Source organism: Rattus rattus, chromosome 8 (assembly GCF_011064425.1).
Source record: "Rattus rattus isolate New Zealand chromosome 8, Rrattus_CSIRO_v1, whole genome shotgun sequence".
In the NCBI taxonomy this organism is placed as follows: domain Eukaryota; kingdom Metazoa; phylum Chordata; class Mammalia; order Rodentia; family Muridae; genus Rattus; species Rattus rattus.
The window spans coordinates 13,224,685-13,249,052 of record NC_046161.1 but is presented as its reverse complement, the minus strand read 5'-3'; the positions used below and the strand labels follow the sequence as shown (position 1 = coordinate 13,249,052).

General features: G+C 37.7%; 1 protein-coding gene across 1 annotated transcript; it reads left to right on the top strand.

Annotated features, from left to right (window-relative positions):
• The first annotated feature begins 684 nt into the window (after positions 1-684).
• LOC116908128 (sperm motility kinase 2B-like) lies at positions 685-2,771 on the top strand. Its single transcript, XM_032911415.1, has 2 exons — positions 685-2,238; positions 2,686-2,771. The coding sequence occupies exon 1, from the start codon at positions 685-687 to the stop codon at positions 2,191-2,193; it is 1,509 nt and encodes a 502-aa protein (XP_032767306.1). The 3' UTR covers positions 2,194-2,238; positions 2,686-2,771.
• Positions 2,772-24,368: the final 21,597 nt, after the last annotated feature.

The following is a 24,368-nucleotide window of genomic DNA, read 5'->3' as shown; positions in this document are numbered from 1 at the left end:
CATGAGGGTCTCCATCCCCCACATTCACCCTAGCAGTTGCCTTTGCCATTCTGATTAGAATAAGATGAAGTCTCAAACTAGTTTTAGTTTTCATCTCCCCAATGGCCAAAATGATGAACATATACATATATATTTCTTAGGCATACATTCCTTAGCCACTTGCATGACTTCTCAGAAAAACCCTTTGCAGACCCGTATCCCAATTAATCCCAATTGTTCATTAGGATGTTTCCTTGGTAATATCTCTTCGTATAGTCTAGGAGTTTTGTATATTTTGTTTTAATCTTTAGGTTTTTAGCTTTTATGTGGTTTTGCTTGTTTGGAGGTTGATTTTGTTTCATTTCATTTTCTGTTGCTTGGAATTTCTACTTGTTAATAATTTTAATTTCTTGGTTCGTTTATATATTTCCTTGTACAGTTTTCTTCTTACACAATCAGTGATGTCGATTCTTAATGTGGCTGAGCTGTGCCCCTCCCTACTAGTGACTTGTAGGGAGTTTTTTAATTGGGATTGCCTTGGCTTTGTGTGTGACTTTGCTTTTCTGGGTTTCTCTTGTTATTTTGGTTGGTTTTAGTTTTCTGTTTTTCTTATTTTTCATTATTTTAGTTTCCATCTTAGCTTTCTTTCTTCCCTTTATTTCTTTTTCCTTCCTCTTAGGTAGCATTTATACTCTGTTACCTCCAATGAGCTCTGGGAGCGAAGAGGAGTCAGAAAGGCTCCCATCTGAGAGCAGCTCTTACACAGAGAGTTTCCATTCTCAATATATGATTTTGAATACCATCGGCCATGGAGGCTACGCCACAGTAAAGTTGGCACTGCACCGCCTCACAGGCACCCCCGTGGCTGTCAAAATACTTATCAAGAAGGAACACTGGTGCCATCCGGTCACATCTGAGGTAGACATAATGATGAGGATCCACCACCCAAACATCATATCCCTTTTCCAAGTCATCGAGACTAAGAAGAAAATATACCTCATCATGGAGTTGGCCGAGGGGAAACAGCTTTATCATCGCATCCTAGAGGCTGGCCAACTGCAGGAGGATGAAGCTCGGGGAATATTCAGACAATTATTAAGTGCTATGGGATACTGCCACGCCCGGGGCATTGTTCACAGGGACCTGAAGCCAGACAATATCATGATAGACACTAGAGGAAGAATTAAAATCATTGATTTTGGTCTTGCCACTCACGTGAGGCCGGGGCAGATGCTGAGATATCACTGTGGGACTTATGCATTTGCTGCTCCTGAGATGCTCCTCGGGAAATTGTATGAGGGCCCCAAGGTCGATGTGTGGACCCTAGGGGTTGTTTTATATTGTATGACAGTTGGAAGGCTCCCGTTTGATGATTCCAACATACCTCATCTCCGATCACAGGTTTTGTTAGGGAAGTATGCTGTCCCACCTGGCATGTCAGAAGAGCTCAAAGACATGCTTAGTCTTTTGTTGAAAGTGAATCCCCAGCATAGGCCCACAATTCCTGACCTTTTGACTCATCGCTGGCTTAAGACAGGCTCAGAGGGGTTCCCACAACCTTCTGAGGAACGGATCCCACTAAGGCCAGACCCGGCAGTTTTACGAGCAATGGAACAAATTGGGTTTAAAGCCCAGGATGTTAAAGATTCACTCTATCAGAATAAATACAATCAAATGGTGGCTTGCTACCACTTATTGGAAAGGCAGGCTCTTCAGGAGTGTGACAACTTAACCCGACCTCGGCCAATGAATCCATGGATGGCCCCATTCCCTTCCCTTGATAACCCTGCTACTTTTCCACAAGGGCTAAGAAGGAGAGGAAGCGAGCCCAGATGGCTCGGGTCATCCTCTAATAGTCAAGGGTCTACCTACGACCAGAAACCTAGTTACGGATTAGTCAAGAGAGCCAGTTGGCCTGGTGTTCGTCTCTGCAGGCCACTCCTGACAACACCCGCAGTGGACCTAACCCACAGAATTTCTAGAAGTGTCCCCTGCTTTTCTTCAGTGCACAGCAGGGGTGAGAAGAACATTAAAAGGACAGAAGACAAATCCAGTGCTTCAGCAGAGGTCAATCCTGTCCCTAGCAGGGCCTGGTCCAAAAGATTTAGGGGATGGGCCAAGAACATCCGAAACGGCCTGATGCAGCTGTGTTGCTGCTTTCCCTCCAGAAAAAAACCTCACCTGGGGCACAGCAGAGTTGTTCCCCAGAAATGAGGCATATGGAGGGAATCCGGAGATCAAGCATCCAGCACTGCCCAGGTACATTGCTGTATTTGAATGTATCTATTTCGCTTATGTCTGAGTCAACTGGGAGGTTATCATTGTGTGTATGTATATGGGAAGACGCACAGGGAAGCTAGGTCTAAACACCATGGGATGAGGGTTAAATCTAACCTATATCACATCTGTCATCGCCGACAGTGACTTCCATGTGTATCCTGCTCATGGGAACTCTTAAGAAAAAATATTTAACTTGAAGGAGACAGCAAGATACTGACCATTCTAGAAGGAGGTAGTAGGAGAAAGAAGAGGAGATGCTGAGGGAGGAGAGAGTGGTATGGAGTGGGAGCTAGGAGATGGGGGAAGAGGTTAAGACAGGAGGAGGCAGCTTAGGGAGCAGTGTGGAACAGGGTGACCACAGCTGGAGAGATGCCCTGTTCAGCTGAGGTTCCCCGAGTCCCTCTCACATGTGTCCTTGCCTTTTAGAAGAACACTAGAGGATGCCAGATGCTACAACTCTGCTATCACAGTGTTGGATGCTATGACTCTGCAGTCGCAGTGTTGGAGAGGACCCAGGTGTGAACAGGGACCTGGAAAAGGGAGTCCTGTGCCAGATGTCATGCTCCAGGTCTGCTGTGCTTCCCTCAGAGCCCTGAGTACAGACAGGAGGAAGGAAGCAAATGAAGAGATGCCAGGGGGCAGGAGAGCACCTCAAAGGCATCACTGTTCAGGGTCAGGGTTGGAAGCCAGTCCAAAGCTGGTAGAAGACTGGAGCCCTTCTGCCTACCCAGGGTCACATCAGACCCTCTTCTCGGTGCACGTTCCCACCTCGCTCCTAGTAGAAGATATAAGGCTTCTTGGTATGGTTTGTCTGACTCTCAGAATAAAATAGATGTCTGTGAAAAAAATAATTTAAATATTTTCAAAGATTTACATATAGAAAAAGGTAAGAAATAAAATGTTTAATTTTTTTATTGTTTGAACCTATTCTGTAAAAAAAAAGGCTAAATTCAGGAACAGCTGACTTTCTTTTTTTCACTATGTTCATTGATCTCTCATATCCTCCTCATATTGGTGTAGGACACCACAGTGCTTGACCACCAACAGAGATGAAAAGTATCTTCTATGGTCTAATGTTTGGCTGAAAATGTGCCTCTGGACAGTGTGTGGATACTGTATTCATAATGAGTTAGGGGGAGCAGGTGAGAAGTAAGACGCCCCTTGCTGAAACATGGTTATTGAATAATTATATTATCTTCCTATATTGCAACATATAATTCATATATTTTAGTATGTTCACAATTTATTTTTTGTATTTTTCCCATTTAAATTTCAAGATGCTGTTCTTTTTCTGGCAGTGGTTAACATGCCACTGTCATGCCAATTGTGTTTCACCCAGACAATAAGAAAAGGTTTATGTTGTTACCCTGAAAATGTCTGCTAATTCCGTGGCACTGCAGATGCTGGATTTATGACCATTATCTTCTGCAACATCTACTTTTGAGACACCTGTCACTAAGATAACACATTGTAGGTATGGACATTAATCATTGCATAAAGCAACAAGGTGTTAATAATATTTAACACTGAATAGGGTGGTGTGAATGTTTTCCTTCTGATTGTTCGATGCATTCAATTTTTTAATGCTGGTAATGAGATACTTTTATACTTCTAGTCGCCAAATAAAACTTTAGGTAAAACTTTCCCAGGTTATCGAATTAACTGAATAGTAACAACAACAACAACAAACAAACCTGATTAACTGTTCAAGCAGTACATTTGAAAAGCTTGTGCCAGGGTCAGGGTAAATTGATTCTTCCTAAAAGGTCAAAGCAAACCAAGTGACCTTTTACTACAGAGAATTTATTATCTACCAGTTAAATATACAATTGTTATTTTAAAAACCCCTCATCTTTAACTGAGGGCTTTTTAAAGAGGAAAAATAGAAAAATAGCTGGAATTAAAATGTAAAGGATTTGATTAATATATCAATGATATCATCTTCCTAGAAAATGGTAAGAACTGCAATAGTTTACTTAGGGCAAAATAACATTGAAAAACTTCAAATCAGGACTAGCAAAACTTCTATTTACGCTTGTGTTTAGATAGGGTGCATGTCTAAGCTGAGAGTGAAAATACTGCCCAAAGTTTTGTTTTTATATGTAACGAACTTTTAAGAATTACACTTATTTTTCACAGGCTACACGGTGACTTATTCAGACGCTTTGGATTGGGAAAAGTTTCATTCTAAGTCCTCTGTTAATGTGTAGTTCTGATCTTCTAAATCTCCAAGGTAGAAAATAGATGCCTTAAATGAGGGGCTGGGATGCGAAGAGTACTATAAATCCCCATTTGTATTCCCAACTCAGACCAAACTCATCTTATGCTCTACTAAACACATGTCATCTTTTTGGAGCAATTTTTCCTGTTACAAGCTTACCTTTCTTTTTTCTGTTTTCATTTGGGTTCTCTTATTGAAAAGCTCAGTTCTGCTGGCTTATGGCATATCTTAGTCCCTTGTGTCTTTTTAATTTTGACAGGCCCATGAGTGTGTTGATATTTGTGGAAAAGGAAACTGCTAAAATGTATAATAGAGAACCCAGTTTTTTTCATTAGAAATTACTATATACTACCTCTAACTTTGGTGTTCTGCCCTTCTTCTTCATTTTATTTTTTATTTTAATATTAAGACTGTATTGTTGGGAAATCCCTGAATGGTAGACTCAGAGATCCATATGTAGTTCACATGGGTGGATGTATTTAAAGCAGAACTTAAGTAGCACTAGCATGACATGAGATGAAATGGGGCTGGAATTCTATTTTAAAGTTACTGATTTCATGGAACTCAGAGATTACAATGACTTCTAATCAAGAAATTCCAGTAGGATGAGGATAAAATAGATAACTTGAAAGAGGTTTTTGAGATGGTATCAGTAGATTTATGATTAGTAAATGAGTCAGGAATGAGTCGGGAAATTACAGATATGCTTGTAGTGAGAGACCAAAAGAAAATAACATGGAATGGCTGAAGGAGCTATAAATGTTCCAGGGAATATTCTTAAAATAAATATTGTTGGCTGCTTGTCTGATACCTACCTTAAGTATTCTATATGTGTATTACCTAATACAGAGAACACAAATGGAAATAAATTGCTAATAAATTTTTTGTAATTAATAACACATTTCCCTTGTAGAAAAACTTAAATTACCCAACCTCAAAACCACTAAATTGACATCAATCAGTTATCCCTCTCACTTTCAAAATGGTTTTAGATTGTGCCCAATTATGAAGAATTGTAAACATGAGTTCATTTTACATAGGGAGCAGTGAAACACCAGTGTGTCTGATTGTTACTCAATATTTAAAACAATTACATTTTTGCATATCTATACCTAAGTCTTAGGGAGAAGGGATTGGGAGATACCAGGAGATATTGTCACAGTTCAGATGTTGGTAAACTGAATTCTCCAGCTTGAATTTTTCCTCACTGGGTTTGGCTACAGTGGTTATTGTACAAAGAAGCAATTTATAACACAGAAGCAAGCCAATGTTTGTCAGACTATGACAACATAGACTCTAGTTTACAAAACAGTTTATTATTTCCATATTATTTCCACATTTGTTTGAACACTTTAGTTTTGGATGCAGTCAGAACATCCTTCCATTTGCACAGATGAGCAAAAAGAAATTATCTTAATGTTATGGTTTTGTTGAAGCCCAAAATAAAAAAAAAATGGAATTTAAAAATCACCTTGTTGCTTCTGACAGCATATCCAGAATTAAGTGTTAAGCCATGGCTAATGAGAAGCAGAGACAATACATCTATGTGGACACTGATGAACACAATCCTTAGTGAGATTATATGCACATCTGAATTCACAATGTGCATGTCGCAGATGATGTGCATTGGGATTAAGCATTTCATAGGCTTGTAGCCACAGTAGTCTACTCAGGTGGAGAGATTTTAGATCAAATGCTCTATGTCAACCATTTACCATGAGTCCATCCACAGAAACCAGCAGTCACTGAACACTGGGAGTATTAGTAGTAATGTCAGTTTTAAGGAAAAAAAAAAACACCTTTGGTAGATTGCCTTGTGAGAGCAGGTAGAGTCAAAGACAAGGAAAAGTATTTTGTGCAGTCTTCTTTATTCACCATCTGAGGGATTGTGGTTTATAAGAGATATGAACCATCTGATGAACTGCCCATTAACAAGGGACAGAGAACATTACCCACTGGCTTGGGCACCACAGTTTCTCTCATCAACTCTCTGAGGGTTGTGTGTACAGAACCCAGTGCAGCAGACTCATGCCTTACCATCCATCCATGGATTCCAGCTCCAGTAAATATGGGCTGTTTCCTGAGCTAATGGCAAAGGTCATGTAAAGCTGAGTTGTTTTCAAAGGCTTGCAGATTTAATTAAGTGAGTGAGTTTTTCAGGCCACAGATGGGTCAAGAGCATAAAGAGAAAGCTTTCCTTTACTTCTTAAACCGGAGTGGTTTTCCTAGATTCATATGGGCATTCTAAATATGTATGTGTCTGAAGCTCACCTCCTATGGTCATGGTATTTGAGACTATATAGACTAGGTCATTTCTAACTTCCTAACTTTAACACCTACATTTGCTAGCAAAATGTTATTTTCTCTCTTTAAAATGTTCACGTTTGCAATATTCTTTTTTTTTTTAATCAATTCCCTTCCTCCCTTGTCTTTCTCTCTCTCCCTTTAACTCTCCTTCTGGCTATAAATTCTATCATTAACTCTGGATTCTACATTTGCTTGGCATTTGCCTGTCATTTCCAAACTCCACCTCATATCACAGGAAGGCTCCAGCTGGAAAAACAAGCTTCCTGCTCCATCCTGTCCTGATTTTAATCTCGGCTGTGGTAAGAAATTCCCTGTAGGGATCTCAATGCTTCCTATTGCTTTGCGTCTTCTGCTGTAAAGCTCACAAATATTTTACCCTCCTGGTCTACATTTTACCTGTTTGTAGAACTTATTTCCCTCCTTAAGTCTGAAACGCCTGCCAGGGCCTTTCACACTTCATCATGTCTTGAGGAATATTGGTCCTGGGTCAGAGCCAGAGGCTTCAACTTGACAAAACATGTTGCAAGGTGGCTCTCCCTTCACACTGTCTGCAGCTGTCATTTTCTCTCTAGTCCTCAGTCTGCAAATCAGAGTCAGACCAAGATCATGTGGTTCTGCATTTATTATTCAAAGAAAAAAAATGGACTTTATGCTTTTGAGTCTAAATTTTTTTCTTCTCCATATAAAAAAATACAATTACTTCCTACACCCATATTCTTCTTCTACTTTCAGGCATATAATTAGAAACTGTGATAGAATAGAATTGGAGGAAGAGAAGGATTGACAGAAACACTGGATACAGGGAATGTGTCTGTTGCTGATTATCCACTGCTGCAATCAGTAACTAAGTCTTCCTTTAGGGCTGTGCTGACTGGAGTTCTGGGAAAGAGAAATCAGAAGCTGCCTTCGTTTAGAAAAAATGCCATCCAGCTGCCTCTAGGATTTTCTTAGCTTGCTTAAACATTTAATATAAAAATTATTTTCTTACATTCAAAAGAACACATTCTACTAATGGCAAATCGAAGTCATTCTAAAACAGGATGGATGAGGGTGTTACTGTGTCTTCACTATTTACTTATATGGTTCAAACACTTCTCATAGCTACAATACATATAAAAGTGAAAATATATTGATATCTCAAAGTTAAAGCAAGGCGTCCCTATTAGTTATAACATAGATAGTATTATTGCTTTTTTTCTTTCTTTTTTTTAGATCTCTGTTGCAACTTGCTATCCAATGATCTAACTTGTCATACGATTTTCAATGGAATTTGAGAGTAACATATTCTCATGTTATGAAAAGATCAAAAGTCAATTTGCATTTGTGAAATATCGGCATGTACTAATAAGACTATACTGAACACCCAGAGATAAATGAAAATATTATACATAAACATACATTTACAAACATTAAGATATTAAATAAATTATTTTTAAAAAAGCATCATAAAGACTTCTGAATTTTATAATTGCTCCTTATACTGGTTGGAAGAGTAAAAATTACATGACATTATATGATCCGTTTTGATAAATGAATAGGGACAATTAAATACCTGTGTATTTTGAATGATGATCTATCTAGACTTTAACCAAAATTGAACACTTTGTAAGTTCAAATTAAATATGGAGTATGAAATTTGGTTGTATGTGCAGAGAAATTTTTGTATTTTGGTATATATTTTTTCATGCTGTAGTCTGATATTATTTAGAATGAGAAAGACAGCAAGGCCCCAACATCAAAGAAAAAAATAAGCCTTAGAATTCCATATTACAATAGACATGTATGAGGAACTGTGTAGCCATGCATCCCAAGATAACGTGTGTGCACATTGTCTCTCTGTGCATATGAAGAAGCATAAAGGGTAGATATGGCAGATATACAGATGATGAGACTTTGGTAGCTGAGAGAAAGTGCTCTTGATATGTTCTATGTACAGAAAATACCCCTGTAACTGTATCACCATGGAGATATGACTAGAATTATGGTTGGTTTCTTTGGTTCTGCATGTTTAACCTTTCTCATCGCTATAAGGCAGACAGTCATGATATGCATTCCAAGCTTCATTATACAAATTAAAATTATATGCACAGGAGAGGGCTTTTAAGCTATAAACTGAAAGGTTAATTTATGCTGTTATATTCATCATATAGTTAGAGTTTTAACAGATCGCATAATCTTAAAATTAGTCACTACACTATGAGACTATTTCATGGCTACAGGAACTGGAACACTTTCTCATCTATGACTGAAGTAAGTGGGTATTTTCCGGACACCGCTGATTCCTAGTACCTACTCTTATGACTACATGTACAGAGTGGGAATCTTATAAGGTAGCTCATCATTTAAAAAGCCTGTGGGTGTATAATAACAAAGATATGTTGGGACAAATTAATCCTGCTATTCTGTACCATCCTTTAACCAGTCATTTAATTATTAGACTTTGATACTTTTATAGGAACAGAAAAATATTACGTAAGAAAGCTTCCTAGTTGGGGATCCCTATGGAAGAATTAGTGGAAGGACAGAAAGAACCAAAGGGGATGGCAACCCCAGTGGAAGAATCACACCATCAACTAACCTAGACTTTTGAGAATTTCAAAGACTAAGCCACAAACCAAAAGAGCATACATGGGCTGGTCCATGGCCCCAGACACACATGTAGTAGGGGACTGCCTTGTGTGAACTCAGTGTGAGAGCCTGGGCCTAATCCTGTAGAGACTTGATGACCCATAGAAAGGGAATATGGCAGGCAGCTGGGAGTGTACAGAGGTGGAAAGCACCCTCTCAGAGGCAAAGGAGACCTGCAGAGGTAGATGGGATGAGGGACTCTTGGAGGTGGGGGCAGGAAGGGAGAAACATTTGGAATGTTAAAAAAAATAATAAAGGTGATGATGATGGTGATGATGATGATGATGGTGATGATCAAAGCTGAAAATGTGCTCCAATGAAAATCAAAGTGAGATAGCTATATTAGTTGGGACTTGAGTTTACAGTTCTGTACTTTGGTAAATTATGGTTCCTGTAATACTCTTTGACTCTTGCAAAAAGCTCTTTCCTTGATGAGTGCTGATAGCCACGCCTAGTTGTGAATATGAAGATAAGTACTTAGATTGTTGCTAGGTATCGTGCTGGTTTGGTAAAGTGAGTGTTGTAGATTCTCCACCAGTCCTCAACCCTAGAGGAAGAACTCCAAGCAATGAAGGGATGCTTAGGTTTGGAGAAGTCATCCTCAGGGAGGAGCACCTCAGTTGGTTATTTAATACCAAGTGGTCATCTCTGAAAACTCATACATACAGGCTGTCTTTTTATTTTTTACTGATATATATATGTACATATATGATATTGTACAGAACAACTACGGAGAACTGACCTTAAATTCTCATAGTGTTTAGGCTCTGGAAGCCAGATACTGTGTTTTAAGTTTAATTCCTGACATGGTTTTAACAGATTCTTGGATGAGCTGAAACAACAGATTAAAACAAAAGCTTCAGCCTCATTTTCTTTTCTTTTTTTTTTTTTTTTTTTTATTAACTTGAATATTTCTTATATACATTTTAGTGTTATTCCCTTTCCCGGTTTCGGGCAAACATCCCCTCCCCCCCCCTTCCTTATGGGTGTTCCCTCCCCACCCTCCCCCTATTGCCGCCCTCCCCCCAACTGTCTAGTTCACTGGGGGTTCAGTCTTAGCATTCAGCCTCATTTTAAACTTCTAAACTGCTTCACTTTTTTAAAATAACTATTTTGAGAATTTAATATAATTATGTTTTTAATAGCTATTTCTATAATATATATACACCGTATCTACTCCTCTATATACATATATTTCTAAATATATAAACACAGATAGATTATATAATAATTCAACAAGCAAAAACCACATACTTAAAGAATGAGATCAAGGAGAATATTACATGGGAGTAGCTGGAAGGAGGAAGGGTAAGGGAAGAAAGATAATGACATATTTTAGGTTGATATATAAAGTGACTTTAAAAAGTTAAGCAGTTTAGAGGTTAAAAGTGAGGTTCGAGATTTTGTTTAAACCACTGTGTCTTAGCCTAACCCAGGCTCTGCCGAAATCATGTCAGGGGTTGAGTCTATATAACATCTGGCTTCCTGAGGATCGACACTGTGTAGGTTGAGGGGAAGGCTATTTCTAACTCTTCTCTACAGTATCGCGTTTTATTACATGTCTACCCTAGTACCTCCCTGGGTTTCTACCACTTATGTAAGTATTAATAAGCAAGCTCTGTTTCCATTTTGTAATCTTTGAAGTCCATTCGATAGGTGTCATATAATGACAGCTAATATTTCAGGTATTTGAACATGGAACTTTGACATTTGAAAAAGATAAAAGCTCAGTAGAAAGCTGAAATATTAGAGCTATGATAAGAAATAACTTCAGCAAGAACTCCTTGGAAGACAGAGGTGCCTCAGATGAGTACTGCAATCGTGTAAATCCTGTAACACAAGCCGAGGTGCATGGACATTTATTATATAATATCCGGTTTTTAACACCATTCTCAGGTTCACCCTATACTAAGATGGGAAGCACAATAAAGTATATGTTTCTCCTTAAAGCATTTATCCTGTGGTCCATAGGGACCTCCATAAATGCTCATAAAAACTTGGAATTACAAAAGACACAGAGACAGGAAAGCATATTGCAATATCTATGGATGATTTCAGGTCAGGAAAACAACTTTGTGGGGATAAATTATTTAAATTTTGTATAAAGTTAGTACCTTTAATGTCCAAAATGAAATCAGAAATTAGGTATTGATCTTTAAAAAGAGTAATTTAAATACTTTAGAAAACATTTTTGTCTCTGAAAGCAGATACATTATTCATCTCACATTTATTGAGCATGCAGCTTGTCTATGTGTGGGTCTCAGAAGATATAGCCATAAATAAAAGAAGCCTCATTCATAGCACATAAAGTAGGTCAAGTTCAAAATAAGGAATGAAATAAATAATGTATAATATCAGGTAGAAATATGTACAAGAAAGCACTCCATACGATCAGGTAAGAACAAAATGTTGAAAGAAACACACGAGGAGTCTGTGAAAGAGTGAAGTGTTTGAAAACTGAAATAGAACGGGACCTGAGTAGTTATATTTGTTGTATGATTTGAATGGCCCAAGGGTCCCAGAAATGGAATTAGAGAGAAGAGTAAAGGTTACAGGAGTACAAGACAGTGAATTAGAATAAGACAAGCATGTCTGATGAGCACCACAGGAAAAAGTTGAAGGGTCACACAGACATGAGAAGCTCATGTGATACTCAGGAAGAGAGGGATACAATCACCAGGTCTGAGAAAACCAGGGAGAAGGCTCCTTACGAACTGAAAAATGTCTCCTCTCACTTCTTCAGTTGAAGTGGTAATGCTAGCATGACTGTCTTTGTCTCAAAGGACTTTATAGAGGTTGCTAAAGATATATGAAGTTGAAGAACAAGAACACTAGAAGATTTTTTAAACAGGAGACCCTGGCAGATAGAGCGACAAGGGGACCATTCACAATGAGGGGTAATTTACTGGCAAACAATCAGAGATTACTTTAACACAGGAAGTCCTGTCTCCAGACCTGTGAGAAACAGAAACTGCCCAAAGTTACCAATTGCGTGATATTGTGTAAGGCAGCACTACTAGTGTACATGATGGCTATGTTTGTATTCTAATTCAGCAAAAAAGAAGTGGAGGTTCAAATTAGCACACGGCATATTTAACTAAGTATTTTTAAATGAGATCGTTTTAACAACCAAAGTGCAAGCCACAAGAAGAAGTGAGAGATTAGGAGAGATCTGTTTTGCACAAGATTAAACAGCACTCGAGTCAAAGACCAGCCAGCCTAAGAGAGCACGAAGACACAGGAGAAGAAACAACTAAAAGGTCCTGCTGGATTTCTGCTCACTTCAGAACTGCAGGCAGGAAACAACTAGATTCAATGAACGAGTCAACTCTTTATCTCAAAATAGACATTTATACTGCATATTAATGGACCATATGTGCTTAAGCCCTTTATTAACAGTGACATGAGCAAACTTTTCAGACATCAGGAAGCCTTCATAGAATGCAAACACTTCTTGGAGTTAAGTTTTACTATGTTTAACAAAGTTTTATGAAATTTAGTTTTAAATGGCACTTTTAAAATTTCCAAAATATCTTGGTAGAAACACAGAACAAGAAACTTATTTGACAGGCAAATTATATCTGATTATACATATATAAGTATAATATATGTTTGTATGTGTATATAAAATCATATACACATATATATATACATATATATATACATATATATATTTAAAACCATACTCAAATTATCCATTTTAGTGCAAAATTCTCTACTAATGCTAGGGATAGTACCTGGAGCCTTGTACTCAGCAACACTCCACTACAGAGGGCTGGAGTGGCCGCTGCTCATTCTAACCGAATGGCTTTTTTGCAATCTTTTCGCATTCAGGAATTTAACTTCAACAGCACACTTGACATTAAATAGCACCACAGAAATGATGCCTTTTAATGTAACTTTATTCTAATTGCTGGCTTTTGTCAAGCATATTTTTCATTCATTAAATTATTTTCCTCTCTGATTATATACTCAAGCAAAAAGGTGGAAGAATCGCTGTTGTCAATTGGATAATTTCATATTTCTGAAATGTCAAGTTGCAGGATTGTTTCTAGTCAAAGTCTCAGTCTTGAAACAAATTTAGTTAATTAAGTTCACTAGGTCCATGGGGACAAATAGTTTCGTTGCTACCTTTATGGCCTGGAGAGTGACGGTTACTGAATTGGCTTCTTCACTAATTTAAATGGCTCTCTTAAGTGAGACGGAGATCTCCTGCACCAGTGGCTTCACAGTCCTACCCTTGGAAACACAAACAATTTTTGTGGGCAAGGGAACACTCTGTGAAATGATCATTACACACTGGTATGACACTTTTAATTTAATCAGTTATTTATTCAAGATAAATCTGGTGGTAATTTATAAGGAATTTCCCAAATTTAGAATAAAAATGAAGTCAAGAGACACATCTCTACTATAAAAAGTAAACATGGGGGCACACTTTAGATTTATAGAGATGAGTATTACATTGGGTTAAATGAGGTAATATGTGCTTACCTGAGCATGTGTATGTTGGAAAAGATAATGTGTGGAATTATAGACATATATGGTTCAAATGCTAATCACTCTTGAAGAGTGGAAACTAAACATACTGATATTCTGAGAGTCCTAAGAATCCAGATGAGTTGACTCTGCTTATCTTCCTGTGGCTTACCTATCCATTTTGTTACCCTAAATTCTTCTCCCAACTGTTCCATAAGAGACCCCTAGCTCCATCCACTGTTTAACTGTGCTTCTCTGAATCTGTTCCAGTCAGCTGCTCCGTACGGCCTCTCAGAAGACAGTTATGCTAGGATCTTGTCACCAAGCATAACAGCGTATCATTAACAGTGACAGGGATTAGTGCTTGTCCACAGGATGGGTCTAAAGTTGAGCCAGTTATTGCTTAGGCATTCTATAAGTCACTATTCCATTCCCTGTCCCTACATCTGTTGCAGACAGGATAAATTTTGGGTTGAAAGTTTTGTGAGTGGGTTGGTATCCTTATCATTTCACCAGGGTTCTTGCCTGTCTATAAGAGGTAGCCTCTTCAAGTTCCATATCCCCACATTCTCAGTTAACATCATGCTCATTGATTCCTAGGAGCTTTGCCCATCTCAAATGTTTAGCACATCTTTGAGATGCCCCCGGTTCCCACCCCCAACCCCACCCAACCAGCTGCACATTTCTATTCACTGTCCTGGCCTGTTGGCACTCTCTCTGTTTCTCCTACACATAATCCTGAAACCTATTGCCCTCATCATACAATCTCTCATCCAGTTCCCTTTGTCTATATGCCTCCTCTGACTATTTTATTCTACCTTCTAAGTGAAATTCAAGTATACTCCCTTAAGCCTTTCTTCTTGCTTAATTTTTTTTTTACTCTATGAACAATATACTGGATATCCTGCAATTTACAGCTAGTATCCACTTTGATGAAATACCATGCATGTCCTTTTAGGACTGGGTTACTTCACTGAGAACAATCCTTCTAGTTTTATACAAGTGCCTGCAAATTTCATAACGTCTTTATTTTTAATAGGTGGATAGCATTCCGTTTTGTAGCTCTACCACATTTTCATTATGCGTTCTCCAGCTGAGGCACATCTAGGTTACTTTGAACTCCTGCTCATTATGAATAAGGTTGCTATGAGCATAGTTAAGCAAGTTTTCCTGTGGTATACTGGGACATCTTTTGGGTACATGCTGAGGAGTGATATAGCTTCATTTTAAGGTACAACTATACCAAGTTTGATGGAAAACTACCAAATTTGATTGTCAAAGTGGTTCCACAAGTTTGTATTCCTACCAGCAATGTAGGAGTGTTCCTCTTGCTCCACACGCTCTCCAGCATGTGCTGTCCCTTGATGCATATGCCATTATATCTTCCAAGATAGTATATCAAGGTCATTTTGATTTGTAGTTTCCTGATGAATAAGGACGTTGAATATTTCTTTGAATGCTTCTCCGTCGTTCAAAATTTCTCTGCTGAAGATTCTGTTTAGCTCTTCACCCTATTTTATAATCTGATTATTTTGGTTGCTGGTATCTAACTTCTTAATTTTTTTATAAATTTTGATATTAGCCCTCATACAGATAGTTAAGGTCCTTTCACAATCTGTAGTCTGCCTTTTTGTCCTATTGACAGTGTCCTTTGCCTCACAGAAGCTTTGAAGTTTCATGAGGTCCCATTTACCAATTGTTGATCTTAGAGCCTGAGCCATTGGTGTTCTCTTCAGAAAGTTTTCTTCTGTATTGAAGAGTTCAGTCCATTCCCCACTTTCTGTTCTATTGATTTAGTGCATCTGGTTTTGTGTTGAGGTCTTTGAACCACTTGGTCTGGACTTTTGTGCAGGAAAATAGATACGGATTTATTTGAATCCTTTCACTGGCAGACATCCAGTTAGACAAGTACCTTTTGTTGAAGATACTTTGTTTTTCATTGTGTGGTTATAGGTTCATTGTCAAAAATAAAGTGTCCATAGATGTATGGGTTTATTTCCAGATCTCTTATTCATTTGGTTCAGTTGATAAATGTATCTGTTCTTACAACAATACCATGGAGTTTTTATTACTATTGTTCTGTATAGTCCAGCTTGAGGTCAGGGATGGTGTTCAGGACTGTTTTTAGCTTTCCTGAGTTTTTTTGTTTTTCCAAATCAAGTTGAGACTTCCTCTTTCTAGGTCTGTAAATAATTTAATAATTGTGTTGGAATTTTGATGGGAATTGCATTGTATCTGTAGATTGCTTTTTTTAAGATGACAGTTTTCACTGTTTATCCTCGAGATCAATGAGCACAAGATGATTTATATTATATGGGGCTATTAAAAAGGGTATTGTTTCCCTAACTTCTTTTTTGACCCACTCATCATTTGTATAAAGAAGGACTACCAATTTATTTTTTTAAATTAATTTCATACTCGGTTACTTTCCTGAAGATGTTTTTCAGATGTAGGAGTTCTCTGGTAGACTTTTGGGAGTTGCTTATTTATACTATCATATCATCAGCAAATTGTGATACACTGACTTCTGAATTCTTTGATTGTTTGCATCCTTGTTATCTAAGGTTTGGACATAGTTACTTGTCTTCTGAAATATTTTATGTAATCTCTGTCATTTGGGTGTCTGGAAGTCAAGTAGCTTTAGTTTAGAGCTCAGTTTGTCTCACTAAAGTAAATCCTCAGACTAATATATGAATTTATCATGTCTACTACAGAGACGTCTAAACCAGTAGTAGGGTATGGATAAAAAGGAAAGAAAAAGAAAATTAAAAAAGTAAAAGAAATACCCACACATACCCCAACACAGAATCTCTCTCTCTCTCTCTCTCTCTCTCTCTCTCTCTCTCTCTCACACACACACACACACACACACACACACACACACACACACACACACACACAGTCACACAAGTCTTGTCATTCTCAAAATATATAACTTTTACTTTTCTTCATAAAATCATTTCACCTCAGTGGCTCAGTACTAGCCTTTGGGACAAAACACAAGAACATTGGCAGCATTTAATGCATTTCTCTTATGATACTTGAAGTGGGCATGTGTTAAGGGAAATAGAAACACTTTTACTATAGCCCAGGTGCTAGGACCTATTTTCAGACTTAATAATGATGCTGGGAAGTCCCATCTGACATTAGTAATCAGTCCCTGGCAATGAGTGAAGAGAGTAAGCCCAGTACTCTTTGACATCTCAGAGCACAACCTGTTATCCAGACATAACAAAAAAGCCTTTCAGAAACAACTCTGACCTGTGTCCTTATGCTACCTGATAGCAGGGTTCATTTACAAACTCATGTTGTTGGAGTTATTATGAACAACATATCACAGACCAGACCAGGAGCTTTTCTACTCATAGTGCCTTTGGAAACCACTGGAGAGTTCTAATAATCCTGGTTTGTATAGAAGCAGTTCATATATTAATAGTATTGCAACTAATATTTTGCATTTCTTTCCTTGTCCATAATTATCATTATTTTTAAACTTAATTGTTCATCGGAAATAAGAAAGGGATCCTATATCCTTCAAAAATACAGTGTTTAAGAGCATCGAGACCTCTGTATTTATGCTGCTCTAAAGCATCAGGATACTTACGTGCTCTGCATTTCTCTGACCTGCCATGGGCTAACTGATTGTTTAGATTATCACATGCTTTATTCTTCTCCATCTCAACCAGCAACAACCTGGACGGTCTTAAGAAATCTTCATTCCCTGTTATGTTTCCAAACATTCCTAGCCCAACCTGCCTGTCACATCTGCTGTCATACTTGAACATTCAAATTCCATTGTAATGCCTCCTTGATGAACAATCTCCATACAGCATTCAGTGTTGTAATTCATATATCTTCATAAGCATTTTTGGGTACATTAGCAATGATAAATTAATGTAAACATAGAAGAATTCTACATATATTGTACCATTAAATTAGTTCCAGTACACTGATTTCAGAGACTGTAGGTTTTGTTTAATGAGCCTCAGCTAGACTTCTTGGGAATGAGTAATTTCAATAACTTCTTTACCTTTAGCACATGATAGGGTGTTTGACCATTATCCTGAATACACTACCATGATGAACACCCACATCTCTACCCACACTGTCATGGTCATCACTGAGATTCTCTTTTATGGGGAAAAGTAAACTTTGTTAGGGAGATAAGCACAGGATTTACACAAACATAAGTCTGAAAATGAATATATACCATTTGGTAAAAACATAGAGACAACTCCACCGGTAAAGCTGCCCCTTACCAACCCTGTGGTCCTGTATTTGATTCTGGAGCTCATATAGCTGAAAGAGAGAACAGAGTTGTACAAGTTGGTTTCTGACTTCCACACACACTTTATCACTAGATGAAACCCAAGTTTCTGCTTTCCCACAGTAATATATAACATAAGATAACAATATAAGATAATATAACATAACATAATATAATATAATATAATACAATATAATATAATACAATATAATATAAATGTTTTATGTATGTGCATTTATGTATGTAAATACAATTTTGGTAAATAGTGTGATTGCAGTCAATAAAGATGCAAAATTAATCTACTTCAAACTGGTTTTGGAAAGAGAGAAATCAGCATTCTTGGCATTCTCCATACTTCTGCAAAATCACTGAATTATTACAACCCCATCACTCTATGCACTGTGAGTTATAATTATGTAAGAGATTGAAGCTGTACTGTCACATATCAATCAAAGCAGAGAGGATCAGTAGGCAAATGAACAAACTAGATGAAATGGAGTGAGCCCTGAAAGAGTAATCACCATAACACTGAGAGCATGGTACACATTTCACACAGGTTACCAAATTTACTCTATAAATTGTGATTCAGATACTATTATACCCAATAGGTAAAATAGGAAAAAGAGATTTTCTGATGCTAAAGTACTTTTGCCACCTACATATTGAGTGAAAAAGTCAGAATGATATCCAGAGGTCAAAATAGCTGGGCCATGACTTAGACCAGCAATCACAGGCTCTGAAGTGGGAGGGCCAGGTGATGAGAAGATAAAAATCGAAAGTTTGACATCAGGAGGTCTTGAACAATCTGATTCCTCATGTATGCAAATATATTTTGAAAATACAGCATCTTATATAAAGATTTTAGGGAAGGAATAAGACAGTTATCAGAAAGCTGACCAAACAATGGTAGACAAGGAGAATACCGACTACTTCCAGGGATCAGAGACTGAGTATATAAACATTTGGGCTTATAATTCCAGTCTTTTCAGGAGGAAAAGTCAAATTTCTAGGAAGCAAAATCTTAACTCCGTCAAGGACCTGACCCTAGCTCAGACCAGATCTTGCCAAGTCTGCTCTATTGTAAGATAGTCTGTGAAGTGTAGATGTTCAAGACTTACTGTTGAGTTAATTTTAACATCTTAACATACTTTTAATATGTCAATACAGTGGGATCACTATTGCTTATAATTATCATATGCTTCAAAGTTATTAGAAAGTACGTGTGATTTCCATCTTTCTGCCCAGTTATTATTTTACTGGGCATTCTACAATACTCCCAACCTCAGTAATATCTCACACTGATGTGCATAGGAACATGTCATGCCAGAAGGTAAAACATGACATTTTCACGTTCAGTTCAGCTTGAAAATAAATATAATTTGCTTTCTTTAATGCTCTATTAAAGGTAAACTTACATTTTTAAATATTTGGGTAAATTTTACGTTTCTTTATTTCATTCTTGCTAAAAATTACCCAGCAAAGAAAATTTGATAAGCAACACAAGTGATTTAGAAATCTCATATTAAGTAGTATAAAATCAAGTATATTGAACCATTCCTCAAATAATGGAACTTTATAATTTGTTTTGTTATCTATAAAATTTTGTTTGTTTTCTTATAACTCTGCTGTCATAAGAGAGGCATAAAGAAACTCCCAACTGCTTTAATTTTTTCTTATCCTGTTAATGAACATTATGTTTGTGAGGACAAGTCTTCTCTCTAATGGAATACGGGGTAGTTAATGGACGACATTCTCATTCGCTTCAAGTTACATTGTTGAAAGACGGTAACATATCCATCCCTTCTCTCCATACAAACTATGATGCTGCTGTTAGAGATAAAAACAAAAGAAAACAAAAGCCATCAGCAGACCATGTGTGCTAACTAAGCTGATCTGACATTCTTATGCTATGATGTCTGTATCTTAAGTGTAGCAGGGCTGACACCGTTAACAACAGAGTACCTGGCTATATTATATTTGAGCTATTATTTAGCCTCAAAGAATCCGTTTATATAATCTGTATACTTGTCCATGAGGCATAACTTTAATAAAAGCAAGTAAAATGACATGCTTTTAAAGTAATCTCTACTGTTTCAGGTTGTAAATAATGACAGCAATCTCTTAGAGTTTTGAAGAATTTATCTGTATCTGAGTTCAGGTTTTTGTATGCATAGATTATTTTTAGCATATGATCCTATTACTTTAAGGAAACATCTATAAAGCAATGTAACATCTAGGATTTACCACGTAAAAGATTCAAAATGTGTGTGGGATTTCCTGTGCGTCTACATACATGTGAGGTACACTTTCCCCAGTCCTCCACTCTGCTAGCTCCCAAGCCATTCCAAATTACTGCTCTTCCCCCTCCCTGATTTTCCCTTTTTTCTCTCCTTTTGCATCTCTCTGCTTTCCCCCAGAGAAAACCCTGGACCTGATCGGTCTGCTTTTTTTCCTCTCTCTGACCTGGGCTCTTTCAGATGCCGCTGGCTTCTCCCTTTCTTATCTGAAATAAAACCCTTTCCCAGAGCCATAGAGCTGCCATGTCTGTGGCTTCATTACTATACCCTCACTTACAATGTACACATACTCACTTCCATAGTCACAATTTAGAATTACACAATTATTTCAGGAGAATAAGTCACTCTCAACTAAGTAGTTGGAAAAATAGAATTGTTTTAAAAATTGTAACTCACTTCAGTTCAACCTTTTCGGGATTCCATCATTTGTGTGGTAAGCAATAGCTGTTATTGGTAGGTTTTGTGACTCAGAAGAGTATGAAAAATATGTAGGTAGATATAAATGTGTATGTGTACATTATAGATATGTATTTCTATATTTTGTTTGTACCTATATGAGAAAATTTGTATTGTAAGGTATTAAAAATTGCTGTGGACTGTACTAGTTAGGCTTAGATCTGACAGCTACGTGAGTCAGAGAAGGCTGGAGAAGTTACAAAGGATGTGAAATTCTAGGAAAATGATGGCTCTTATCTAGCACTTGGATTGCTTATTCTCCATTCATAATGCATGCACACAGGGTAGTAGTTGCCTAATAATCCTAGCCAATGAATCAATTAATTGAGGATACGTATTCATTTCTTTTCAGCTTTAACTTGAGTATTTCCCACGTCAGAGGCAGTGCTGGTAGTAAAATATAGAAGCAATTAAGACCTAACTTGTATCTCAAGCAGATAAATCTCTAGAGAGAAATAATAAAAAATACTAGCTTGTAGTTCAGTGTGATATGTGTGCCGGAAGGAAAAAAAAACTACAAAATAGTCTGTGAGCACAAACAGAAGGAAAATTAACTGCAAGAGAAAATCAGGAAAGGGTTCACAGAGAAGACAGGGTTCTAACCCAGGCCTGCATAAATTAGCATAGTAAAAAATAGTAAGAAAGGGAGAGAATAAAGTGGAAGGCAGGGATAGGAAGACCTTCCAGCCTAGGCAGCTGCAGGAACAAAGGCACTAGGGGGAGCCCAGGCATAGACTCACAGGGATAAGTAGATTTCAGGTAACAAAGAAGTTAGAATTATAGGTGACATGTTTGGCTTTCTTTTTTTTCTTAAATTATTTATTTTAGTTTTAATATTATAATGACATTATTTCCTAATTCCCATCCCTTCCTCCAAGGCCCCAAGTAAATTCATGGCTTCTGTTTCATTTATTTTGTGATATGCATATGCATATATATATATGTATATATTTTCCAAATATATTCATTGCTCAGATTATTTAACATTATTCATATATGTTTTCAGGGTTGATCATTTTGTAATGGATAACCAATTGGTACTGTTTTCCCTAGGGAAGATTTTGTCTCTAAGCATTCCTTGGGTACCTTAGCTCTTTATGTAGGGTTAAGGAATTGTCATCTTTCCTTCATCTTATTTCCATGTTTTTTGAGTATCACCATGACGTACCTGTGTTGTAAAGATTTCCCATCCAATAGCCCATAATCTTTTTCTGTAATGAAAGCTCCTTCTCCAGTCTGATAGGCAGATGAAAGACAGACTCATGCTGTGTTCCTCTGGCTTGAAGGAATCTGCCTTGTATCTCTGGGCTCATAACAAGGCGCTCTTTAATTCCTATTCCCATATTTCTCTGGTTACTATTTTGGCTTTTCCCTCTTATTTTCCCTGATGGGCTCCAAATTAAACAAATCTTACCAGTGCATCCTATCTATCAGGCACATTAGTGATCGTCCTTGAATGTAAACTTATGTAAACTCGATCACTTGTTTAAAGGTTCATCACGTCTCAGCTGACTGCATTTATACTGCCTTATATCTGAGGTCTCATTATTTTCTATCCAATCCCAATGTCACACTGATAGTCAGCTGGAGTTTCATGGAGTCTGGCAAAAGATCCTCGAATTAGGTATTTCCAGGTTGACTGGTTTCTTGTCCATTTCACATCAGCTTAAGAAGTTTATAAATATCTTTTTTAAAATGAAGCTTTGATAGAATCGATACATTACAGGGTCAATCCAGGGGGAATACTTAACTCATGTTTTCTTTAATTTTCTTCAATAATGTGTTTTAATTTCATTATAAAAATCTTGCCCTCCTTTGTTAAATACATTTGTGTTTGCCTTTTAACCCACTGAAAAATGGACTTGAACTTTTATGTATTTTAAATGTATAAGACACAAAATTTGCATTTATAGGTCATCCGGTAAATCTTTTTGTTTGGTTGGTTTTTGGTTTTTCTTTTTTGTTTGTTTCCTTTAATAATCATTTTATTTTTTTACATTTCAAATGGTATCTCCCTTCTTGGGCTACCCTCCAAAAAACCCCCATACCATCTCCTTTCCCTTTGCCTCTAAGAGGATGATCACCCACCCAGCCACTCCTGCCTCAATCCTCTAGTATCTCCATTCTCTGGCATCAAGCCTCCACAGGACCAAGAACCTCCACTCCCACTTCTGCCAGATGAAGCATTTCTCTGTTACATATGTAACAGCAGCCATAGACCAGCCCGTGTGTATATCTTGATTGGTCGTTTAGTCCCAGGAAACTCTGAGGATTTGGTTAGTTGACAGTGTTGGTCTTCCTATGGGATTGCACTCTCCCTCAGTTCCTTCAGCCCTTCCCCTAACTCTTCTGTTGGAGTCTTTGGGCTCAGTTCAATGGTCAGCTGTATCTGCATCTGTCTTACCAGGTGCTAGCAGATCCTCTGAGAGGACAGCGGTAACAGGCTCCTTTCTGCAAGCATATCTTGACATCAATAAAAGTGTGTGGGCTCGGTGTCTGTAGATGGCATATATCACGTGGTGAGGTGGTCTCTAGATGCCCTTCCTTTAGCCTCTGCTCCATTTTTGTTCCTGCATTTCCTTTTCACAGGGACAATTCCAGGTTAAAAAACTTTAGATGGGTGGGTGGCCCCATTCCTCCACTGTAGGCCATGTCTATCTATTTAGAGGTGATCTCTTCAGGTTCTAGCTCTCTGCTCCTTGGTATTTTGGCTAATGTCATCCCCACTGGGACCTGGGGGCCTCTCTCATCCCTGGCATCCTTCACTTTTTAGTGGTTCCACAAGTCCCCCACCTTTCACCGCTATTTATTTCCAATCATTCTCCTCAAAATTTGTATTTCTCTTCTGTCTCTTCCCATTCCTGGTCCTGACTACCCGCTTCTCTATCCTTCCCCTCTGCCTCCTTTTATTCCCCTTTCTAAGTGGGTTTGAGGTATCTACATTTTGGCCTTCCTTCTGGTTAAGCTATGGTCTTTGAATTGTACTATAGCTGTTCTGAGCTTTCAGGCTAGTACGCACGTATCAGCATGTATATATAATATAAGTTCTTTTCATTCTAGGTTATTTCACTCAGGATAATGTTTTCTAGTACCATCTATTTGCCTACAAATGAAGTCATGAAGCCTTCAATTTTAATAGCTGAATAGTATTCCATTGTGTAAATGTACCACATTTTCTATATCCATTCCCCTGTTGAGAGACATCTGGGTTGTGTCCAGCTTCTGGCTATTATAAATAAGACTGCTATGAATACAGGGGAGCATATGCCTTTGTTATATTTTGGAGAGTCTTTTGGGTATATGCCCCGGAGTAGTACAGCTGGACCATTAGGTAGAGCTATTTCCAATTTTCTGATGAACCACCAAGTTGATTTCCAAAGTGGTCCTAGCAGCTTGCAATTACATCAGCAATGAAAGAATGTTCCTCTTTCTCACAGCATCTTAGCTATTCTTG